At 46.5% G+C, this 21,890-nt stretch overlaps 1 protein-coding gene across 1 annotated transcript in view; it reads left to right on the top strand.

Annotated features, from left to right (window-relative positions):
* IGFN1 (immunoglobulin like and fibronectin type III domain containing 1) overlaps positions 1-21,890 on the top strand; it is a 44,297-nt gene that overhangs the window by 6,527 nt on the left and 15,880 nt on the right. The window contains 17 exon segments of the mRNA XM_021003025.2: positions 715-854; positions 1,445-1,544; positions 2,672-2,716; positions 2,908-2,953; positions 4,398-4,575; positions 7,000-7,113; positions 7,915-8,083; positions 9,663-9,935; positions 10,587-13,024; positions 14,562-15,207; positions 15,210-15,880; positions 15,883-16,123; positions 16,126-17,394; positions 18,005-18,129; positions 18,506-18,647; positions 20,178-20,474; positions 21,438-21,737. Coding sequence (XP_020858684.2) covers positions 715-854; positions 1,445-1,544; positions 2,672-2,716; positions 2,908-2,953; positions 4,398-4,575; positions 7,000-7,113; positions 7,915-8,083; positions 9,663-9,935; positions 10,587-13,024; positions 14,562-15,207; positions 15,210-15,880; positions 15,883-16,123; positions 16,126-17,394; positions 18,005-18,129; positions 18,506-18,647; positions 20,178-20,474; positions 21,438-21,737 — 7,194 coding nt within the window.

The following is a 21,890-nucleotide window of genomic DNA, read 5'->3' as shown; positions in this document are numbered from 1 at the left end:
AGTGAGATGTTTGGCTCATAACAGAGCTTCATGACTGGACTGCGGGTATTTGTCTGAGCTTAGAGAACACCTGGTGCTGGTTAAAACAACACAATAATTGTATGAAACAATTCCAGGATTTTGCTGTGATTGAGATCATCCAGAGGGTAAGTGCAAAGGATTGTTGTTATGCCAAGCTCAGGGCACAGCCTGCTTGCTGGACTTAAGCTCTGAAAACAGAGTGTTTCTTAATAGTATCTTGACATGCTCTGTTCCTCTCCCTTTCCTGCTTCTCACTGTACCTCTTCTTTCTCCCCTCCCCCTCATCTTTTTCTCTCTCTCCTCTTTCTTCTCTCTTCCCTCCTTTCCATCTCCTGTCTCTCTCCTCCTTTTCTTCTTTCTCCTTCCTTTTTTCTCCTTGTCCTCTCTCTCTCTCCCTTGTCTCTCCCTTTGCTTTCTCCCTGTCCCCTCTCTCTTTCCTCTCTTTCTCCCATTTTCCTGTCCTCCTCCTCCTTTCCCCCTTTTCTTTCTTTTTTCTTTCCATATTATTTCTTCTTTTCATCTTTCCAGTTCCTACTTCCCCTCTTTTATCCCCCTTTCACATTTCCTCTCCCTCTTTCCTCTTTTTCTCATCTCTCTTTTCTGGCTCCCACTTTGCCCCCACTCCCATTCTCACTTATCCATGTATCTGCCCTGATTCCTTCTAAGCTTCACTTTGGATCTCCCACTACCTAGGGAAAAATGCCATGTTCCTGACTATGGTGTCTGGGGAGCCCAGACCTGAGGTGCAATGGTATCGTACCAATGGTGATCTCAGTGACCCCAACAAGTACAAAATCTTCTCCCAACCAGGAGGCAAAGAACATGTGCTTCAGGTAAGGAGGCTGGGGCTCCTATGTTAACCACTGTCCCTTTTCTCCATCTATTCTGTTCCCTTACAGGTCTCCTCATTCTACCCCCACCCCTCATATAGACACTCAGCAAAGAACCCCCTTACCTAAGAAAATCAAAAAAATATTAAGGCATTTCTGGTTGATAATGAGTCAATTTAACCAGTTATTGTGATTCAGGTTCCCCTAGTTTGAGAGCAGGGACCAAGTAGGGCATCCAGGGAGGGGACACATTTTTCTCCTGAATTTTTATACAGTATATAGGTTCCATTGGTTAAGAATGGAATGTCAACCTTGTAAGTAGTAAATATCCAAATTTCCCCATCAGCCTTTCCCAGCCTAGACTGATATTGGGAAAAACTAATCATTTGCAAAGTATTCACCACGTGCACATCATTTGCTACCTTTCTACTCAGCCGACTTAGTCACTCACCTGAGTTAGTAGCCAGGGGGCTGTTGGAAGAGAAGTAGAGGAGATGGTAGAATTTTGGCTAGAGGTGAGCGGGAAGATATGATGACTTTTAGAAGTCCTAGGCAACTCTATCTGTCCTTCTCTTCCACCTTTTCCCTTATAGATCAGCAAGTTGACAGGAGATGACACAGACACCTACCGATGCTTGGCTGTGAATGAATATGGAGAAGCTATGTGCTCAGCAAAGCTCACAGTCATTGAAGGTGAGCTAGTTGTGACCAGACCTTGACCAATGAGAGTTCAGAGCCGATGGGCTCTCATCCAATCAGAGTACTCTGGTGATACTCTCTCCTTTTCGATAAGGATGGAGGAGAACAGGTTCTTTTTAACTGAAGTCCAAATTGGAGTACCTGCCCCGGATCTCCTTCCCTAGCCTTATACACAAAGAGTTACCAAATGGATGGGCAGAGTGACCGCCATTACATGGTCACTTACCCTAGAATTTTCTTTGATAAAACAAAGACCAGAATTAAAGAATCCTGGATTTGATGTTAGAAGGCCTGGGCCCAATACCAGCTTCACCTCTTATTACTGTGTGACCACTGGAAAATTTCTCCCTTTGGGGGACTCCATTTCCTTATCTTTAAAATGAAGACATCAATCCAGTCACTTCCAACTCTGAATCTCAGATCTTATGATCTAGTCTAAACAACACAGGACTGAGATGTGAAAGCTTAGTTGAGGGGACAAGGGAAATAAAGGTGTTCCTACTGCTATTATTCTATATCCCCAGGAATCATAACTATTGACTTATAAAATAATTAGAGCATTCAATTTACATATAATTTACATGACACACACTTTGGAATGCATAATCTGCATATAATTTAAATGATGTTCATGAAGTATCTGGAAAGAGAACTAGATTAGGGTGAGGAGACCTGGGTTTTTGTCATGATCTGCCATTCACCTTGGACAAGTCATTTCCCTTCTCTGGGCATCAATTTCCTAATCTATACAGTGAGGGGGTTCAACAAGATCCCTTCTCTAAGTTCTCTTGCAGGTCTAATATACTATAATTCTATGGTATCAAAACAAAGGGATAACTTCTCTTCCCTACCTGTCCCTTCCCACCAATCTATTTTTCTCTTTTAAATGCTAATATATTCTGAAAAACAATAAGACAAAGCTACACCTAGACATGCCTAGCTACATGTCTGAATGCCGCTGCTGATAATTTCTCCAGTTTTTGTGAGTAAGAACAAAGCATAGGGAAGGAAGTGGATTAGCACATCATGGTGCTAAGTTGGTGCCTAAGAAAGATTGTTAATGCTCTTGATCTCTGTCTCCCTTCTCAAAATCTGGATACTCCTCTCCTTGGATGGAGCAGTTGGCTTCCGGAAGAAGAGGAAGAGACACAATGAGCAGCAGGAGGGTAGGTCGCTTTGTGAAACAGTTTTCCTGGGATTCTGTGAGTCTTGGCCCCCAAATTCTGGATCACCTTGAAACCTGCTTCCCAGGGACCCTGAGTTTCCCTTTGTTTTCCTCTACACAACCCTATGCTAAATTAGATTTTATGGGTCACCCCATCCTTCTGTGATAGTTTTATTCCTTATGCCTCTCCAGACCACAGGAAGGAGCTTATGGACTTTCGGAGCATCCTGAGGAAGCGGTGAGTTTGTGCCTGCCAGGGCAGGTGAGTGTTATTGGCTCACAGTGAGGGTGGAAGAGGTTAGGGCGCTGAGCGTGAAATTTTTTTCTACACTATGATTTTCCCATGATACAAATCAAATTGACAATTGACCCAAGAGGGAAAGTTGGGCCCCATCCTCTTTTCCTTTTCCTAAGCATTTAAGCACTGAAAAGGCCAATACCCATTGTATCACAGGGTCACAGAATTTGGGGCAGGAAACAATCTAGTGCAGTTTTCTCATTGTACGGATGAGGAAACTGAGACCTAGAATAGAGAAGTGACTTATCCAAAGTCACACAGGTAGTCCCTGTAGCAGAGCTAGGATTCAAACTCCAAATCCAAGGATCTTTCCTGTCATTCTCCAAATTTCCAAATCTCCTTATATAGTCCCATTAACCCTTTGCTACCATAGCTCTAAAGAGCTCCATAGAGGGGACTGAGGGTGCAGTGGATAGAGCCTCAGGCCTAGAGTTAGGAAGACCAAAGTTCAAATCCTGCCTCAAATACTTACTCACTGTGTGATCCTGGGCAAGTCACTCTCAGTTTGTCTCAGTTTCCTCATCTGTAAAATGGGGGTAATGGCTGCATCCACCTTGCAGGGTTGTTGTAAGGATCAAATTTGTAAAAAATGTTTAGCACAATGCCTGACACATAGTAGACATTAAATGCCTTCTCCTCTTCTTCCTCTGTCAACAGATTTTTCAGGGTATTATTTACAAGTTAATTGAACAATAATAATTCAAAGGGATACCAGGAATAAAAGTTCATCAAAGGGAATCTGAGTAGTACTCTACATTTTGCATATCTACTCTGTTTCTGCCTAATCCCTCATTGTGATCTCCCTTCTTCTAACCTCTGGTTAGAATGGGAATAATCTCCCCAACATCCTCCCATTCTTGGCGAACTTCCTTCTGCCCCCTAGGGTCTTAGATTTAACCCATTTTAAAAATCCATGGTAAACCTAAGCCAGTCGTGCCTGGTTAAGTCTTGGTAGAGTGGAAAAATCTCCACTGACTATCTCATTAATTTAACTTACAAATCCATCCTCCCATATTGGGGGTTGAGAGCAGTGGTAGAATGGGAAAAGGAGAAAAATGTCATATCAAGATTATCACATTTCCCCATATCCAAATCCAACTCTCAAGCTCCCCCCGAAATGTATATATGTAAAAATATATATTACCACATATATTACTATCTATCTATCTATCTATCTATCTCTATCTATCTATCTATCTATCTATCTATCTATCTATCTATCTATCTATCTATCTTTCTATCTACATACACACATACTTTTGTGATAGCAACTTCTTCCAGAGTCCAACAACAAGGGAGCATGGTGGTGCTTGGATTCTCTGCCTGGGGCCCATGACTGGCCTGACCTGAGTAGGTGTCTGACCTTGCCTATGCCTCTTCTTAGGGCACCTCCTCCTCCACCAGAGAAGAAGATTGACCTTGAGCAAGTATGGCAATTGCTGATGAATGCTGACCGGAAAGACTACGAGCGGATCTGCATGAAATATGGGATTGTAGACTTCAGGGGGATGCTCAGGAAGCTTCAGGAGATGAAAAAGGAGCATGAAAACAAGATGTCAAAGGTACCAGTTCCCCCACCTGTCATCTTAGACTCCCTACAAAGGGCAACAGATCACCAGAGTCAGATGACCTGGGTTCACATTCTGCCTACAACACCATCTCTGAAACATTCTTTGTGCAAGTCCCTTAACGATAGCAACAACTACAACAACCATAATAACTCACATGTATACAGCGCTTTTAATATTTGTAAAGAGTAGAAGATGACTGAAATGGCTGAATGACAAAGCTCTGCCATGTTCTGTTATGGAGTGGGAATTTTCAGGATTATAGAAACCAACTAGTTTCCATCTCCACAAGAAGGAATGATCTTAAGAAGGAATCATCTTAGGGGCAGCTAGGTGGCGCAGTGGATAGAGCACTGATCCTGAAGTCAGGAGGACCTGAGTTCAAACTTGGCCTCAGACCAAACACTTGACACTTACTAGCTGTGTGACCCTGGGCAAGTCACTTAATCCCAATTGCCTAAAAAAGAAGAAGAAGAAGAAGAAGAAGAAGAAGAAGAAGAAGAAGAAGAAGAAGGAATCATCTTAAATTTCAGTAGACAGTTAAGTGGAAATTGGGAAAAATGCGTAAAGCAATAGAGAGTACGTTGAATTCCAAATCAGAGATTTCTTGTTGTTGTTTGATCATTTCAGTTGTATCTGACTCTCCGTGACCCCATTTGGGGTTTTCTTGGCAGAGATACTGGAGTGATTTGCCATTTCCTTCTCCAGCTCATTTTACAGATGAGGAAACTGAGGCTAACAGGGTGAAATGGCTTGCCCAGGATGATACATCTGTTAAATGTCTGAGACCATATTTGAACTTAAATCTCCCTGACTACAGGAGGTCTGGGGCTGTATGCACTGCATTTTGAATGGGTGTGGCCTCAGATACACTAAGACCTGGGAAAGACCTTAATTTGTTTTATTATATCATATTATATTTTATTTTATTTTTTGGCTAGGCAATGAGGTTAAGTGACTTGCCCAGGGTCACACAGCTAGTAAATGTTATGTGTCTGAGGCCGAATTTGAACTCAGGTCCTCCTGAATCCAGGGCCAGTGCTCTAGCCACTTCGCCACCTAGCTGCCCCCGAAAGACCTTAATTTAGAAAGGCCAAGGTCACTCACTGCATCCTGGATCATCACAAGTTGTCTTGACCTTAGTCTTATCACTGGACTTTGATGATTCTGGAGGAGAGAGTGAGGCTGCTATCTTTAAGAAGCCCTGATCCACTCATACCCAATTAATTCGCAAGTCAAGACATCACCCTCATGAAGGAAGGACAAAGAACAACAACAATCACTGCAGTACCACCTAGGTCAGAGGACCTGAGTTCAAATGGCTGTGCTACCATCTGTGTGCCATTGAACAAGACATTTAACCTTTTTTGGACTGAATTTCTGTATCTGTGAAATAAAGGGATTGAAAATTAGATGATCTCTAAGACTGCTTCCAGATCCACATCTTTTGATCCAATGTCATGTTCAAGCAGACCTTGAGTGGAGAAAGACATAGTGGGCTCCTTAACTGACCTATTCCAAAAGTTTATCAACTGTATCGGAATTTCCCCCCCAATTTCTATTTAATCATCCAATGAAGTTTAAGCTCATTTGTCTTTGTGAAAATGGAAAGTAGTTGGTTTCTATGATCCTGAAAATAAGTAATCCTTCATAGACCTGAAGTTTTGGATGGATAGTTTTCAACCATCCATTCTTAGTCCTCCACAGTGTTAAATGTGCATTAGGCATTCGGTCCATACAAAATAAATGGAAAGATAGATAGATGGAAGGATGGATGAATTGATGGGTGGATAAATCATGACATACACTGATCACAATGGATAACTTACACCAAAATCTTCCTAGGGTACAAATCAAATTTACAATTGATCTGAGGGGGAAAGTTGGGCCTCATCTTATTTTCTTCTTCCTAAGCATTTAAGTACTGAAAAGGCCCAAACCCACTGTATCATAAGATTTGAAACAGGAAACAATCATAATGCAGCTTTCTCATTTTGCAGATGAGGAGACTGAGACCTAGAATAAGAAATGACTTGTCCAAAGTCTCACAGGTAGTCCCAGAAGCAGACCTGGGATTCAAACTCTAAATCAAAGGATCTTTCCTGTCATCCTCCAAGTTCCACCCCAAATCTCCCTATGTAGTCCCATTACTCCTTTGCTACTATCTCCAAAGAGCTCCATAGAAGCATTCTGTTTCTGTGTTCCATTCCAAATGGCATGCTTTAAAACCTTTAGCCAAGTCTTTTCCTTTGATTGTCTTCAATTGTCCCAGCAATGAAATGGAAAGATTTCGTTCTCTGCCCTTGTGTTTTAGGTGGGCAAATAACACCAGGGCTAGCTATAAGGAGTATTCTCCAGTTCACTGGAGAAAAGTCACAAGAAATTCTCCTGGGGTGGTGGGGTTTCTATTCCTCACAGTACGTCAATGCTATCTCCAACCTGAGACACATCAGGGTCACCAAGGATGGACTTGCGACTTTTGACCTGGAACTTGATCTCAAGGATTTTGAAAGCAAAATTTACTTGTACAAGGTGAGGTTGGCTGGGAGTAGGTGTGGTCTGAGTCATGCACAATGGGATTAAATATCTGGGGCCCCTTACTCCAGCAATACCCAAGCAGATACTTCAAAGAGGATCTCCTTTACCTTTGGCTAAATGGAAAATCAACAGATTACCAGTATTCCCTGAAAAGCAAGGGCTGTTTGGATGGCATTTATTTCTATAGTGAGAGAAGCAGGAGGAGGCTGGTAAGAGTGCCCATGATACTTTTCAGGTAGCCTTTGGGAGTAATGAACCTTCATTGATTGAAGTGGCAGGATTTAGCTAAAGTGGGCACAGTGTATCATTGAAGGTATGTTGTGGAGTTTCAGGGCCTCTGAATACTTTGCAGATATCCCAGGTTCCACTGAGATTACTTCAGTCTTTTAGCTCTCACATTTTATAGGAGCTGCTTGGGCAATAGTTCCACTTTTGATCTGAGCTGGTGATTCCAGTAATGGATTCTATTTTGCATATCATTTACATGGCACTCACTCCTGTTAAAAGTCACAGAAACACCTTGGGACTATTTCCATCCTGCTCCACTCCATTTCCCCTGGACTCCCCCACTCCCCAACAGGTGGCATGGAACCTCTGCTCCTTTTTCTCTATTTTACTCAGTCCCAAATTTGCAAGTGGCATGCTCCACGGGAAAAGACCAACTTTGGGGCAAGCAATAGACACTGGCTAGGGATTATGAGACAACATGGGAACTGGGCAAGAGGGGTCAAAACTATTAGCAACGACTTCTTGTTCATTTTGTGTTCCCATGCCCCACTCTCCCTCTCCCCAAAGGATGGTGAGATGATTCGCTATGGCTATGGAAATGAGACCAAGCACTGCATGAGACGTCTGGGAAAGCGCTACCATTTCTACATTCAGGACCTGTGGCCGGAGGATGCTGGCATCTACCAGGTCAAGGTGGAGAATGTGGAGGTGTTTTCCACTGAATTGGAGGCAGATGGTGAGCTATGGACCCTATCATTTTTCCGTTCATTGAACACTTATTAAGTGACTTCTATATACCCAGCCCTATGAAAGGTAGGGCAATAAATATCTTCCACAATACCTGCCCTTGGGGAACTTACATTTTCACTATGGATAAAAAAGATACACACGTGAAAGATTTAAATTGCCATTGACTAAAATCTACATAATAAGAATCTGTCCCCACCTAGAGCGAGAGCTGTACTGGTACACAGAAATATTCCTAGGCTCATAGACAATAGAGGGTATATAGTCCAATCCCCTCATTTTGCAGGTGAGGAAATTGAGGACCAAGGTTTTGCCCCTGGTAAGTGGAGGGGCCAGGACTAGAACATAGGCATTCTGTCCCCAGTCTAATTTCTTCTCTAAAACACTTTGTGTTAAGTGAAACATTATCTCCTTCCTACCAAACCCCTCCTTTCCAACTATTTGTGTGTTTGTAGAGTGAAAAAATTAGAGCACTGATACCATGACTTTTTTTGTAAGGCAGTCGGGGTTAAGTGACTTGCACAGGGTCACACAACTAGTGTCAAGTGTCTGAGGTCAAATTTGAACTCAGGTCTTCCTGAATCCAAGGCTGGAGCTCTATCCACGGCACCCCATCACTCTTTGAATCAGACACGGATACCAGGTCTCTGGTCAGTGTGTAAGAGAACATGGCTTCTTCCCCTTTCCAAACTCCCTCATCTGTTAATCCCTGGGAGATTCTGGGTACTCAGACTTTAGGACTCTGAGCACTTATAATCAAAGGCAAGACAGGCTTATATGCCACTTAAGAGGACATGCAAGTCACTGCTCTGCTCAGAAACTTGCAGGGGTTCTCAATTATTTTTTGCTTCAAATCTAAACCCCTGAGCATCAATTCCATTCAAAGCCCCTTTGTGTTAGTTTGCTTCCTGTCTCCACCTCCACTGTGCACATCTCATTGCTTCTAATTCCTATGACTTCCTGGCTTTTCTTTTAGCACCAAACCCACTCCCTCCTCACTATGCCTTGGGCATAACTCACCTCTCCTGTGGCCTTCCTTTGCATAAATCATTATATGGTTTGGATTGGCTTTCCTACTTATCTCATTAAGTCAATGTCTCCCTCTCTGATCTGGACTGGGTAGAAGTCCATCTTAGGAGGGGGCTTGGGTTGAGAAAGGGAAGATCAGATGAAGGGGATCTGAACACCTTTGAAGATACTGGTGGCTGAAGGCTGAGCAGGGGAGGAGAGAATTGAAGTCACCCAAAGTGCCCAATATAGGCCCATGAAGTCCTGGACATAGAATCATAGCATATTAGAGTTGAAAGGACTCTTCAAGCTCAATCTCCCCCCCCATTTTACAGATGAGGAAACTGAGGCCTAGATAAGTTAAATTATTTATCCAAGGTCACAAGCCAGTTGAATATCCTCTCTGGCAAATGAAAAGTTACTATAGGGTCACAAGAATATATTGGGGGAGGGGAGTAGAGGATTGGAGGTGGGGAAGGAGGGAAACTTGTCTTTGAAACATCTGTATGATCTAGGATTTATCTCAAATTCCTACTTATTCTGTCTTGCTTCTTTGGCAGCCATCCCTGCCAGGGTCATGAATCCTCTGGCTGAAACTCGATGTGAGGTGCAGGATGATGCTGTATTTGAATGCACCCTCTCTAATCCCTGCCCACATGCCTTGTGGCAGTTTCAACACCGGCCCCTCCGGCCCAGTGACAAGTATGAGGTGTCTGTGTCTCCAGATGGCCTGACCCACCGGCTGGTGGTGAGAGGGGCCCAGTATTCAGACATGGGCCTTTACTCTCTTAGCACTGGTCTCCACTCTTCTCGAGCTTGGTTGGTGGTAGAAGGTGAGACTGCTAGATGCAGCCTGGGGAGGACAGGACCATGGATTGGGGATATTGGGCTGAGATCTCCCAATATATACAGACTGCCCTCTCAACTAGGGAAATGGAGACTTTTCGAAGTGTGAATCAGGCTTTGACTTTTATTCTTACATGGGAGTGCCGTTGAGTACATTAGAATCAATCCATCAACGAGTATTTATAAATACCAAGTACTACGCTAGTCACTGATGGTCCTAAACTAAGTCTCCTCACTCAAGGCTAGACCAGTTCTGCTTGTCTCCAGAGGGCAAAAAATGGGTGGAAGTTATAGGTAAACTTAAGTTCTAGGTAAGGAAAAGCTTCCATATAGTGAGAGTGATCTCCCCAATGGAATGGGCTAAATTGGAAAGGAGTGAGCTGTCTTTCACTGGAGATCTTCAGTGGGATAGCTACTTATTAGAAATGTAGAGACAATTCGTATTTAGATATGGTTTGGACAAGATGACCACAAAGGTCCTTTCCAACTTCACCATTATGTGATCTCCCTGACGCAGTAGGATAGGTGGCTTGTTGAAGGTGGGAAGCTTACGGATCCATATAATGGGGATTTGGGTCTTTTTTTTTTCCTGTACAAATATGGCTTTGATGTTCTACCCAACAACTATCATCTGGAAGGTGAGAAGGACAAAGGTTTCCAGCCTTCAAGAGAAGGGAAAACAGATGATGATGGTGACAATGGAAGAAATGGGTTTCAAGCTGAAGAATCCCAGTTTTCAGACATAAAGGATTCAAGGAAACTCATAAAAGAAGGGAAACCAGGGGATTGGAGTAACCTGGGAGGATCTGTCGAGGATGATGGTCTCCTCTGTGGTCACATCACAGGTGGTCCCAGAGGACATAATGATTCCCCCATGGACAAAGAAGGAATTTCTGACCTATCCTGGGACCTGAATAAGGGGACAGAGAGTCAGAAAGGATTTTACAAAGCAGAGGGAAATAGAGACAAATCCATTGAAGGAAACCAGCTCTCTAGAGTTGATGGTCAGGGGAGATGCTTCCCGGGGAGATATGGGCTACAGGGAGATGGTTGGGAAAGTGGAATGGACCTCATAATAGGACAACAGCAAGGCAACGGTAGAGATAAGGGTGAGGCCAGACAATGGGAGGCAGGAGAGAGTTGGGAGGCAGGTTCTGGTGGTCTTCAGGGCAGAGGATGGGGAAGTAACTTGGAAGGAAAGGAGGCTAGAGGGGACAGTGGAAGGCAGCTGGGAAATTATAGCCAGGGAAATATAGGGAATACCCAGTGGGGATTTGAAACAGGAGAGAAGAGCTTGTCTACTTCTCAGACCACTCCAGCAGGGTCTTGGAAAAAAGGAAGGAAACTGGGAATGAGTTCAGAGGCTGATGACAATTTGGAGTTAGAGGGTAGGGATGACTCTAGCTCTAAAAGGGGACAGTATAAGTCTCCCTGGTTTGGAAAGGCAGGGGAGAAACAGGACCAAGAGACTGGCCAAGGTGGTGATAGTGGTGGGCCTGGAGGTCCTGAGGCATGGGAATCTCTAGGCTGGGGTAAAGGCAATGGAGACAAATTAAGGGACTTCCAGGCTCAGAGATTGTCTCACGGCAAGAAATCTTTCCTAGGACAAAAGGGTTTGGAGGAAGCTGATGGGTCACTAGAAGAAGCAGGTTATGAGTCTAACTCAGGGAAGCAAGAGTCTCTTGGGAAGGAATCCACAGTTAGGAGAACAGGATTTAAAGCTGGTCCTTGGACCTTGAGGTCTGATGGAGATGAAGAAACTGGGGACATTGCAGGGGGCTTGCTGGACCTTAAAGGAAGAGGATTGGATTCTAGAGATAGTCAGGGGACAGCAAAGTCCCTGGTTGGGGGGCCATTGGGAGAAAGTTCTGAAGAATTGGGGTATCTCCAGGACTGGCCGGCAAGCCAAAGGGGAGCAGGGTATAGAGATGACATAGTCGAGTCTGAAGGCATGATGAGCTCCTGGGATGACAAAAGTTTTAATCTCAGAAAAATTGGATCTAAAGATGGCCTAGGGCCCTCTAAAATAATGGGGTCTGGGCAAAGGGGAAGGGAGGGGGTTGGTGCTAAAGTAGATGAGTCAATGGGGTCTAAGAGTGGGGTAGACTATGGGGATGGGCCCAGAGACCACAGGATAAAAGGTAGAACTGCTTATGAAGATGGCTTAGGAGACCTGGGAACTCAGGGGAATGGAAGTGAGAGAGATAATAGGGATGGTTTAAAGGATTTAGAGAGAATGAGGTCTAAGTATGGAGCCAGTTTAAAAGATGTCTCAAGGGACAGAAGGATGGAAGGGCTTGGTAGTGAGGGTGATTATACAGGTGGCTTAGAGGGTCCTGGGGGAATGGGATCAGGGAGTGTGGAAAATAATAGGAGAACAGGAGCAGGGGGTGAAGGAAGTTTCAGGGGTGATTTAGAAGGTTATGGGAATGACTTTGGGGATTCTAGAAGAATAGGATCAGGGAAGGAAGGAGGTTATAGGATTGGTTTAGGGGGTCCTGGGGGAATAGGGTCAGTGGGTGGTGGGAATTATAAGGGTGGGTTAGAAGATCCTGGGGTTTGGGGGTCATGGAGTGAGGGAGGTTATGGAGGGGACTCAGAGGGACTGGTGGGAATGGGATCAGGGGGTGAGAGAGACTATAGAAGTAGCTCAGGAGGTCCTGGGAGAATGGGGTCAAGGGGTGAGGGAGGTTTAAAGGTGGGCCCAGGGGGCCCTGGAGAAATGTGGTCAAGAGGTAAGGAAGGTTATGGAGATAGTTTAGGGCATCCTGGAGGAAGGGGGTCAGAGGGTGAGGGTGATTATGGGAGTGGCTTAGAGGGTCCTAGGGGAATAGAGTCAGGGGGTATGGGAGGCCATGAGAGTAGTTTAAGGGGTCATGAAGGAACTGGGCCAAGGGTTGAGGGAGGACATAGGGGTAGCTTAGAGGATCCTAGGAGAATGGGGTCAGAGGGTAATAGAATTTATGAAAGTGGCTTAGGAAATTCTGGAAGGATAAGGTCAGAGGTTGAAAGAGATTATGGAGGTGGTTCAGAGCATCCTGGGGGAATAAGGTCAAAGGGAAAGGAAGGCTATGGGGTTAGTTTAGGGGTTCTGGGGGAATAGGGGGAAGGGAGGCTATGGGGATAGTTTAGGAGGCCTGGGGGAATAGGGGGGAAGGGAGACTATGGGGAAGTTTAGAGGGTCCTGGGGGAATAGGGGGGTGGGAGGCTATTGGGATAGTTTAGGGGTCCTGGGGAATAAGAGGGAAGAGAGGCCATGGGGATAGTGTAGGGGTCCTGGTGGAATAGGGGGAAGGGAGGCTATGGGGAAAGTTTAGAGGGTCCTGGGGGAATAGGGGGGAAAGGAGACTATGGGAAAAGTTTAGAGGGTCCTGGGGGAATAGGGGGGAAGGGAGGCTATGGGGATAGTTTAGGGGGTCCTAGGGTAATAAGGTCAAGGGAAAGGGAGGCTATGGGGATAGTTCAGGAGGTCCTGGGGGAATAGGAGGGAAGGGAGACTATGGGGAAGGTTTAGAGGGTCCTGGGGGAATAGGGGGAAGGGAGGTTATGGGGATAGTTTAGAGGGTCCTGGGGGAATAGGGGGGAAGGGAGGCTATGGGGATAGTTTAGGGGGTCCTGGGGGAATAGGGGGGAAGGGAGACTATGGGGAAAGTTTAGAGGGTCTGGGGGAATAGGGGGGAAGGGAGGCTATGGGATAGTTTAGGAGGTCCTGGGGAATAGGAAGGAAGGGAGGTTATGGGGATAATTTAGGAGGTTCTGGGGGAATAGGTTCAGGGGGGAAAGGAGGCTATGAGGATAGTTTAGGGGGTCCTGGGGAATGGGGGGGAAGGGAGGCTATGGGGATAGTTTAGGAGGTCCTGGGGGAATAGGAAGGAAGGGAGGTTATGGGGATAATTTAGGAGGTTCTGGGGGAATAGGTTCAGGGGGAAAGGAGGCTATGAGGATAGTTTAGGGGGTCCTGGGGAAAAGGGGGAAGGGGGCTATGGGGATAGTTTAGGAGGCCCTGAGGTAATAGGGGGGAAGGGAGACTATGGGGAAAGTTTAGAGGGTCCTGGGGGGATAGGGGGGAAGGGAGGCCATGGGGATAGTTTAGGAGGTCCTGGGGGAATAGGTTCAGGGGGGAAGGAGGCTATGAGGATAGTTTAGGGGTCCTGGGGAATAGGGGGGAAGGGAGGCTATGGGGATAGTTTAGGGGTCCTGGGGGAATAGGGGGGAAGGGAGGCTATGGGGATAGTTTGGGAGGTCCTGGGGGAATAGGGGGGAAGGGAGGCTATGGGGATAGTTTAGGAGGTCCTGGGGGAATAGGAAGGAAGGGAGGTTATGGGGATAATTTAGGAGGTCCTGGGGGAATAGTTTCAGGGGGGAAAGGAGGCTATGAGGATAGTTTAGGAAGTCCTGGGAGAATAGGGGGAAAGGGAAGCTATGGGGATAGTTTAGGGGGTCCTGGGGGAATAAGGGGGAAGGGAGACTATGGGGAAAGTTTAGAGGGTCCTGAGGGAATAGGGTCAGGGGGGAAGGGAGGCTATGAGGATAGTTTAGGAAGTCCTGGGAGAATAAGGGGAAAGGGAAGCTATGGGGATGGTTTAGGGGGTCCTGGGGGAATAGGGGGGAAGGAAAACTATGGGGATAGTTTAGGGGGTCCTGGGGGAATAGGATCAAGGGGGAAGGGAGGTTATGGAAGTGGCTTAAGAGATGCTGAGGGAATATGGTCAGATATTGAGAGAAGTGATGGAGGTGGTGGAAGGTGTCTTGAGGGAATGGGGCCAGGGGGTAAAGGAGGTTATATAGGTGACTTAGAGGATCCTAGGGAGATGGGATCTGGTTTGGGAGCAGGATATAAGAATGGCTTAGGAGTTTCTCAGGGAATGGTGTTTGGAAAGGGTGATAGTTTGAGGAATAATTCAAGGAGCTTAGGTATAACAGGACCAGAGGATGAAATAGGACATGGGGATAGATCTAGAGAGCAAGGGACAATAGGATCTTGGGGAAAGAGTGGTTTGGGAAATGGGAGAGGAAGCCCAGGGAGAGTGGGTTCTATTGATGGATTTGGTCCTGGAGTCCTTGGGACAACTGGGTCTAAAGGGGTAGGATATGTTGAAGATAGGGCAGGGGGCTCAGGAGGAATGAAGTCTTGGGATGAAGATGGTTATGGTGAAGGATTTGGAGACTCAGAGGCTTTGAAAGCTGGTAGGAAAGCAAGTTATGGGCATAGCTCTGACAGTCTAGAAGCAACAGAGCTTGGTTCAGGAGCAGAGTCTAGGGGACCTCAATGGGACTAAAGCCACAGAGGCCTGGGGGCAGTGGGAATTGTGGGGATGGGTTTAGAGGCCCTCATGCTCTGGATTCTGGGGTGGGAGCTAGTCACTGGGATGATTCCAGGAGCTCCAAAGTAATGTCATCTGAAGATGGCACTGGTCCTGAGAACTTAGGAGTCTGTGGGTTGGGACAGGGGGCAAGTTATGGGGATAGGTCAGGAATTTCAGGACATCCCAGGGCTAGAGGCAAAGAAGGGCATGATGAGGGGTCAAGAGGTTTCATGGCTCAGGGGTCAAATTATGAAGAAGGTTACAGAGAAGGCATAGGAGGTCCTGGGAAAATGGGGTTGGAAGGTGAGGCAGATAATAGAGGTGGTTTAAAGGGTCCTGGAGGAAAGGAGTCAAGTGGTGAATCAGGTGATAAGGGTATTTTAGGGGGTTCTTGGGGAAGGGAAACAGAAGCTCAAGGAGGTTATAGAGATGACTTAGGTGATCATGGGAGAATGGGGTTATCAGGAAAGGAAAGTCATAGAAATGACTTTAAAGGTTCCAGGAGAATAGGGTCTGGTGCTGAGGGGAATTATGGTGGTGACCCAGGGAGTTCTAGAGCATTGGAGTCATTGGAGAGACTAGGATATGAGGACAAGTCCAGAGTCAAAGGGGAAATAGAGCCTGTCAGGGCAGGGGTCCAGGGCAGTCTGGGGTTGGAGCAGGTTATGTGGGTGACTCAATGGTAGGTAAAGCAATGGGATGCATGAAGGGGGGAGATTATGTTTATGGGAATGGCTCTGGGGTTCCTGGAGGAATAGGGTCTGGGATTGAGACAGCATATAGGTCTAGGGTCTCTGGGGTGATGGAGTCATGGGATGGGAGGGATTTCCTTCCTGGTCATCCAGGTTCCAGGGATGGCTCTGGAGGCCCAGGGAATCAGGAGACCTACGTTATGTAGGAGGGAGATCAGGAACTGGAGGGCGTCAGGGTAGTCAGGGGTTCCAAGGGTATACAGGAAACAGAGAATTCCTTGGCGGAGAGGGATTGCCTGCAGATAGAGCTGCTGCTCTAACTACTGAACTTGGGAAAGATGCCAGCCTGGACACTAGAGAAAATTCAAGAGCAGAGCATGGGGACAGAGCTGATGTCCATGGAGGATTGGAATATCAGGAAAATGGGACATCACTGGGTGGCCCAGGGACAGGAAAAGGATCAGGGAACTCAAATATTTCAGGTTGGGGTCAGGATACACACTCCAGGCAGGGAGAAGAGAACATTTGTATTAGAACAGGAAGCCGGGGCATAGGGGACACTCAGTCAGGTGGCAAGAAGAGCCGGGGGCCAGGCAATAGTGGAGTAAGTGCCAAGAACAGATACCAAGGTTCAGGGGAACAGGGTACCCTGAAAGCAAAAGATACCACCATTAATGGGAGCCAGGATACTCTGAATGGAACAGGGGGTGATGATTCCTGGGGTGTCAGGAAGCTTGTGCCAGGCCAAGCAGGAGTTGGTAGATGGGGTGAAGCAGAATCCCTGGATGACAGAGGGGAAGCCTCTGGAGGTTCAAAGGACTCAGATGTGCTGGTGAGAATGAATTCTAGTCAATGGAGAGATAGTTTTGCTAATGGAGTTCAGCAGTCAGGGACAGAGGGAGCTCTGAAAGCCCAAGATGGAAGGAAAAGCTATGGGGATAGGTCAGGGGGAAGCAGGGACCCAGGGTCTGTGTTGGGCATAGGGGTAGGGTTGGATGGCAAAGGTCCATCAGGAGCCAGAGGAGATATGAAGTCTCTGGATGTAAAAAATATTAGTCCAGAAGGTACAGGGTCCCTGGAGAATTATGAGAGGAGGGAGGCGGAAGGGACCTCTACATCTACCTGGGGAGGAAAGACTAGAATAGGAACTAAGGATGTTGCTGGATCAGAGGGGCAGGAGTCCCAGGTATGGAATGGGTCACAGACTGGGTTAGGAGCTAGAAGAGGAATTTCAGACAGACGGAAGTCTGGGGAAGGAAGGGCGTGGGGATCAAGATATGGAACCGAGAGCACAAGGCTCCCAGGAGAACCTCAGAAAGGAGACCGGAGCAGGGATTCTATGGGCCATGAGGGCAACAGGAAAGATGGTTTGGACAGAAATTCAACTTCCCAAAGGTCAAGAAACAGAAACAAGCAAGGCATAGGCAATTTCTTTGAGGAAACCCAAGGTAAGTATTTACCAGCTGGCCACCCATAGGGGTGGAGGTTGACTTGTGGGAGAGACCTTTTGGGTTACCGGGAATCAGGATGATGTTCCCAGCCTAGGTGGGGGGAGTTCTAGTCTACCCTTTCACTGTCAGTGATCAAAGAAATTGATTTTTCAAATAAAAGGGAGAGTCTTCCCTGATCCTCTTGTCCCTCACATAGATGGGATCTTGGCTCTAAAGTGCCTTTAAGTTAATTTTGACATGAATGTATTCCAATCCTCTGTCACCTAAGCCATTTGATGACAACCCTCCCCCTCCCCCCCACTTCTGTGGGTTATTTTGCATCTCATTGCTTTTTATTAATTTAGCTGAATGAGTCCTCCAAAATTCCCTCCTCTTACCTACTGTCCCCTATCCTAAGAAACTGGCAACTTGGTTTCTGCCCTGTGTTCTCTGCTGATGGCATTGTTACCAGAACCCTTCAAATGTTCTTAGCAGGGACTATGGTCAATCTTCCAGATGTTAGACATGAACTCTGGGAAGTGAATCTGGGCCTGGGGGCACTCTCCCCCTGCCCTGCTTTGTGCCTGGCTCTTGTTCTGTGGCTTAGGACTTTCCCTTGTCTATCTAGGACCATCAGGTCGCTTTTCCCAGGGGCTAGCTGACATGGAAGCCAAGAAAGGGGAAGAAGTTGTGCTCTCTTGTACCCTGACCAGTGACCTGGTGCTTGGTGCCTGGTTCAAGGACGGAGTGAAGGTACCCATCCCCTTCTGCCTCAATGGTACAAAAAAGACAGACTGGGGAGGGAAAGAAAGTTTCGCCTTATGAAAACATTCCTCAAAGAAGCAATGGTGTGGGAGTAGGAACCCCGGATTCTAGTCTCAGCCCTGCCTGCTCTGTAAAATGAGGGTGTTAGATTAGATGATCTCTAAAGTTTCTCTGCCTTGTAGCAAGCTTCTTGAGTACATTTTAAATGGGATTGTAGTTGTAGTACTTAATTTACATGTCAGGCAATGAAGGGGGCTTCACCCCCTCACACATCAGGGGCTGGGACATCTGGTTAGCCAGACTTGGAGAAGGTGTGGGGAGCAGATGCAGTGTGATTTTCTCCTGCTGTGGTTCTTGTTACCAGCTCACTGCCCAAGATGGGGTCATCTTTGAGCAAGATGGCCCCAATTACAAACTCCAAATACCCCAAGTGCAGGAGGCCCATGCTGGAAAATACATGTTTGTAGCTGGGGATCACACGAGTGAGGCCACGCTGACTGTCCGAGGTGAGGCCCTACCCCTATACCTTTACCCTTTCCCAGGCTGCTTTCAGACCAGAAAACAAAGCAAAAACCCAGCAGACCCCATCTTTGTTGACTTTAACAAGAGATTATATTTGGCTGGTGTTAAAAGGTACCCTCTAACCTGCTCCAGCCTTCTCCTGGGTACCTTCCTCCTCTAGCTCCCAGGGTGAGCTCAGATAATGTAGACCATCCAGATTTCTTTTAGAATTATCCTGAACTGAACAGAAGCAGCAGGAAAAATCTGTGACCATCCCCTGCCAACCCCCAAATCATACAATGTGTAGAAGAAACTATATGTGAATATACAGAAGTAACTTGGATTATCTGCTCAGTACTCTATTCTGTTGGCATGAATAATTAAGAATTGACTATTGGATGGTGGAAAGAGAACTGGCTTTGGAGTCAGAGAACTCGAGTTTGAATCCTGGCTCTGTCACCACTCTTGTAACCTTGGGCTAAGCACTTCATCTTTCTTGGTCTTAGTGTCCTGACCTGTAAAATGGAGGGAGGTGGGTGTTGGACTATCAGTGTGTGCTGATCAATGTTTAACAACTGGCTCTCCAAAAAATATAATCTACCCATGACACACTTTTCAATTTAATCTGCATCACTAACATTTTCTCCATCACTTTATTAAGTGTAGATGATCAAGAACAACAAATTAAGCACTGATGTATAGCATTTGCTAATTACTGAGGTATGAATACTTATACTGAAAATTTAGCAATCAGCTAGCCAGTAAGAGCAGGCTTCAGCACACACCTCAAAGGCCTCTTCCAAGTCAATATCTATAAACCTAAACCCAGATCTAGGTGTCTGTCATTCAAAGCCCTCATGGTTGAGCTGGTTATCACAAATATTTGGGCTTTTAGACCATCTTAAATTCTAAGCTTTCTTTAGACTAGCACCAAATATTTGGGCCCCTTATCACAAATATTTGGTCGCATAGACTATCTTAGTGTTCTAAACCTTTTTTAGAATAGCACCAAACCCCTGCTCAGCTGGAAAAGATTCTTCTGTTTTAAAATCCTTCCAGTAAAGGCAAATCAGGGACTCAGTTTCTCTAACTGTAAAATGCGTGAGTTTCCTGAGATGGGTCTCTAAATCCCCTTCCAGTTTTAAGTCCTTTTATCTAATCATTTCATGGCTTCCTCCATTCTATTTTTTCATATAGTACCTGACTAGCTTCAATCCTTCATGCTGAAGTCAAAGCCTCCTCATTTATCCCTTTTGTTCTTGAGGAGTCAGTGGGCCTCTGCATACTGTGATAGTCCTTACTATTGTCTTCCCTTAACCCCATCCCGTGGCCAACTGCTTTCCCTTCCCTTCCATAACACAATAGCCCCTACAACCACAACCCACATTTACATAGGGGTCTGCAAAAGGCTTTGCTTACAACTACTCTGTGAGACAGAACATTAGCCCCTTCTTCCTGGGGCTTATTTCCCTGCCCTGCCCTGTCCATGGACCTAGGACCATTTCTGAATTAATTCCTTGTTCCTTTTTGTTTAGAACCCCCAACCATTGCCCAGGATATGCTGGAGAAACTGAAGGAGCCATTGGTGGTCAAGGCAGGGAAGACTGTTGCATTGAAAATCCCGTTTTCTGGAGAGTCCCCTGTTCAAGCTTCTTGGAGGAAGGATGGGGCAGAAGTGGAGGGAGGCAGCAGAGGAGCCCAGCTGGAACAGGGGGATAACTTCACTCGCCTGTGCCTCTCCAGCGCCAGTCGCAAGGACAGTGGGCAATACAGCGTGCGACTGAGGAATGCAGGGGGCTCGGTGGAGGCTCAACTCACCCTGGAGGTCATAGGTGCTAGACCCAGCTCTCTTTTCTGGCCAGGGTCCCCAAGGGATTGTATAGGAGGCTTGGTTTAGTCTTAGTCAAGGAGAGGACATGCTAGACCATACTGTGGGGCTCTGGCAGATGTTTTCTGGGCCATAGATTTGAAGTGACAGGATCTGGGTTCAAATCCCACCCTATGAATGATTTCTAAAGTCCTTTCCAGCTCTTGATCCTATGAATGAGTGTTTCATGCTATCCTATTCATTTTATTGTCCAAACTTTACCTTTACCCCCAACCCAACTCTGTTTTCTATTGTTTCCTCTCCAGGGGATTCTCCTGCCCTTTTCTGGTTAGGTTGGCCTAGCCTAGAAGAAGGATGGGTTGATCATCACCTGGGGGGAGCCTGGGGTGCTCTGAACCCAGCTTATGTGAATGTAGCAGGTAGCAAGTGATGCAGTGGTGCCCAAAGATAAGAGCAAGAATGGTAGTCTCTGGGCCAGAACAGGCCAGTTCCCATACCATTCATGCCCAAGAAGCTTCTGGGAGGAGAAGCTCCCTTGAGGGGCTTCTGGCTTTGCTAGGGGCCAGGCAGACTCACGTGTAGCACTTGGCTAACCCTGGAAGCATGGTGTAGTGGAAGGATTTCTGGACTTGGAGTCAGAGTCCCTGGGTTTAAATCCCAGCTCGGCCACTTACTCCCTTTGTGACCTCTCTGGGCCTCAATTTCCTTATCTCTAAATTAGGAAGGTTGAACTTAGATGGTGCTAAGATTCTTTCTAGCTCTAAAGTTTATGAAAAATGCATACTCCTCCACTAGCCACTTGCTAGTGTCCTCTGGATAGGCTAATCCTGGAAGGAAAGTTAGGGTAAAGTCATTATTAGCCTGTTTACTGCAATGGAAAAGATCCCACAGTGCAAGCCCCCTGCAGACAAACATCCATACACACATCCCCACTCTTTTAACCACTCCTGTTCCCTTTGGCCCCCAGACAAGCCCCAGCACCCACAGGGCCCTCTGAAGGTCCAGTACTGTCGGGGGGCGGGCATCAACCTGAGTTGGCAGCCTCCGAGGGACGATGGGGGCCGAGCCGTGCTGACCTACACGGTGGAAAGGCAGCAGGCTGGTAGGACCACCTGGCTGAAGCTTGGTGAGACCCCTGGAAATGTCACCACCTTCTCTGATGCCCGAGTGGAGGAAGGAAAGAAGTATAGCTTCCGAGTACGGGCGGTGACCTCAGAGGGTTCTGGAGAAGCACTTGTGTCAGAGGAGCTTCTGGTGGCTTCTGAAGGTGAGTGAGAGAATGGGGAAAGTCAGAGAGGCGCACTTTGTTTAGAACCCCCAATCATTGCCCAGAATATGCTGGGTAAATCCCAGCTAGGACAAAGCCAGGGATATGGGGAACTGTGGCTTCCTCTAGGAGGAGTCAGCAAGTGCCCTTGAG

Source organism: Phascolarctos cinereus, unplaced genomic scaffold (assembly GCF_003287225.1).
Source record: "Phascolarctos cinereus isolate Bilbo 61053 unplaced genomic scaffold, phaCin_HiC Scaffold_5;HRSCAF=322, whole genome shotgun sequence".
NCBI lineage: Eukaryota > Metazoa > Chordata > Mammalia > Diprotodontia > Phascolarctidae > Phascolarctos > Phascolarctos cinereus.
This window is presented reverse-complemented; position numbering and strand designations above follow the sequence as displayed.